General features: G+C 53.3%; 1 protein-coding gene across 1 annotated transcript; it reads right to left on the bottom strand.

The window, feature by feature from the left end:
- Window positions 1–6: 6 nt before the first annotated feature.
- On the bottom strand, window positions 7–516 carry LOC109118309 (olfactory receptor 1F1-like; the record flags this gene model as incomplete). Its single annotated transcript, XM_019208781.1, has 1 exon — window positions 7–516. A coding segment is annotated over one exon (510 nt), but the record flags the coding sequence as incomplete, so codon positions are not given.
- Window positions 517–520: the final 4 nt, after the last annotated feature.

Genomic DNA, 520 nt, shown 5'->3' with positions numbered 1-520 from the left:
TTTTCTTAGAGCCCCTTTGAGGTCTCTGTTCCTCAGGCTGTAGATGAAAGGGTTTAGCATGGGGGTCACCACTGTGTACAGCACAGTCGCTATGGTGTCCTTCTCAGCTGAGTGAGAGGATGCAGGGTTGAAATACACAGCAATGATGGTGCCATAGAAGAGGGAGACCACAGACAGGTGGGAGCCACAGGTGGAGAAGGCTTTCCATCGTCCCCTCGTGGACCGAACCCTCAGGACAGCACAGGTGATGCGCATGTAGGAGGCCAGGATGCAGACAAATGGGGTGATCATGATCAGGGCGCCCTCAGAAAGAATCATCACCTCGTTGAGGTGAGTGTCTGAACAGGAGAGTCTCAGGAGGGGCGTCACATCACAGAAGAAGTGGGGGATCACATTGTCTGCACAGAAGGAGAGTCGAGCCATCAGCAGGGTGTGCAACAGAACATTCAGGTTGGCGACAACCCAAGATCCAGCCACCAGCACAGCACAGAGCTGATGAGTCATCTTTGTGGTGTAATGT

Source organism: Fukomys damarensis, unplaced genomic scaffold, assembly GCF_012274545.1.
Source record: "Fukomys damarensis isolate Sample0158 unplaced genomic scaffold, DMR_v1.0_HiC HiC_scaffold_49829, whole genome shotgun sequence".
NCBI classification, from domain to species: domain Eukaryota; kingdom Metazoa; phylum Chordata; class Mammalia; order Rodentia; family Bathyergidae; genus Fukomys; species Fukomys damarensis.
The sequence above is the reverse complement of the archived record's forward strand: the minus strand, read 5'-3'. Positions and strand labels throughout refer to the sequence as shown.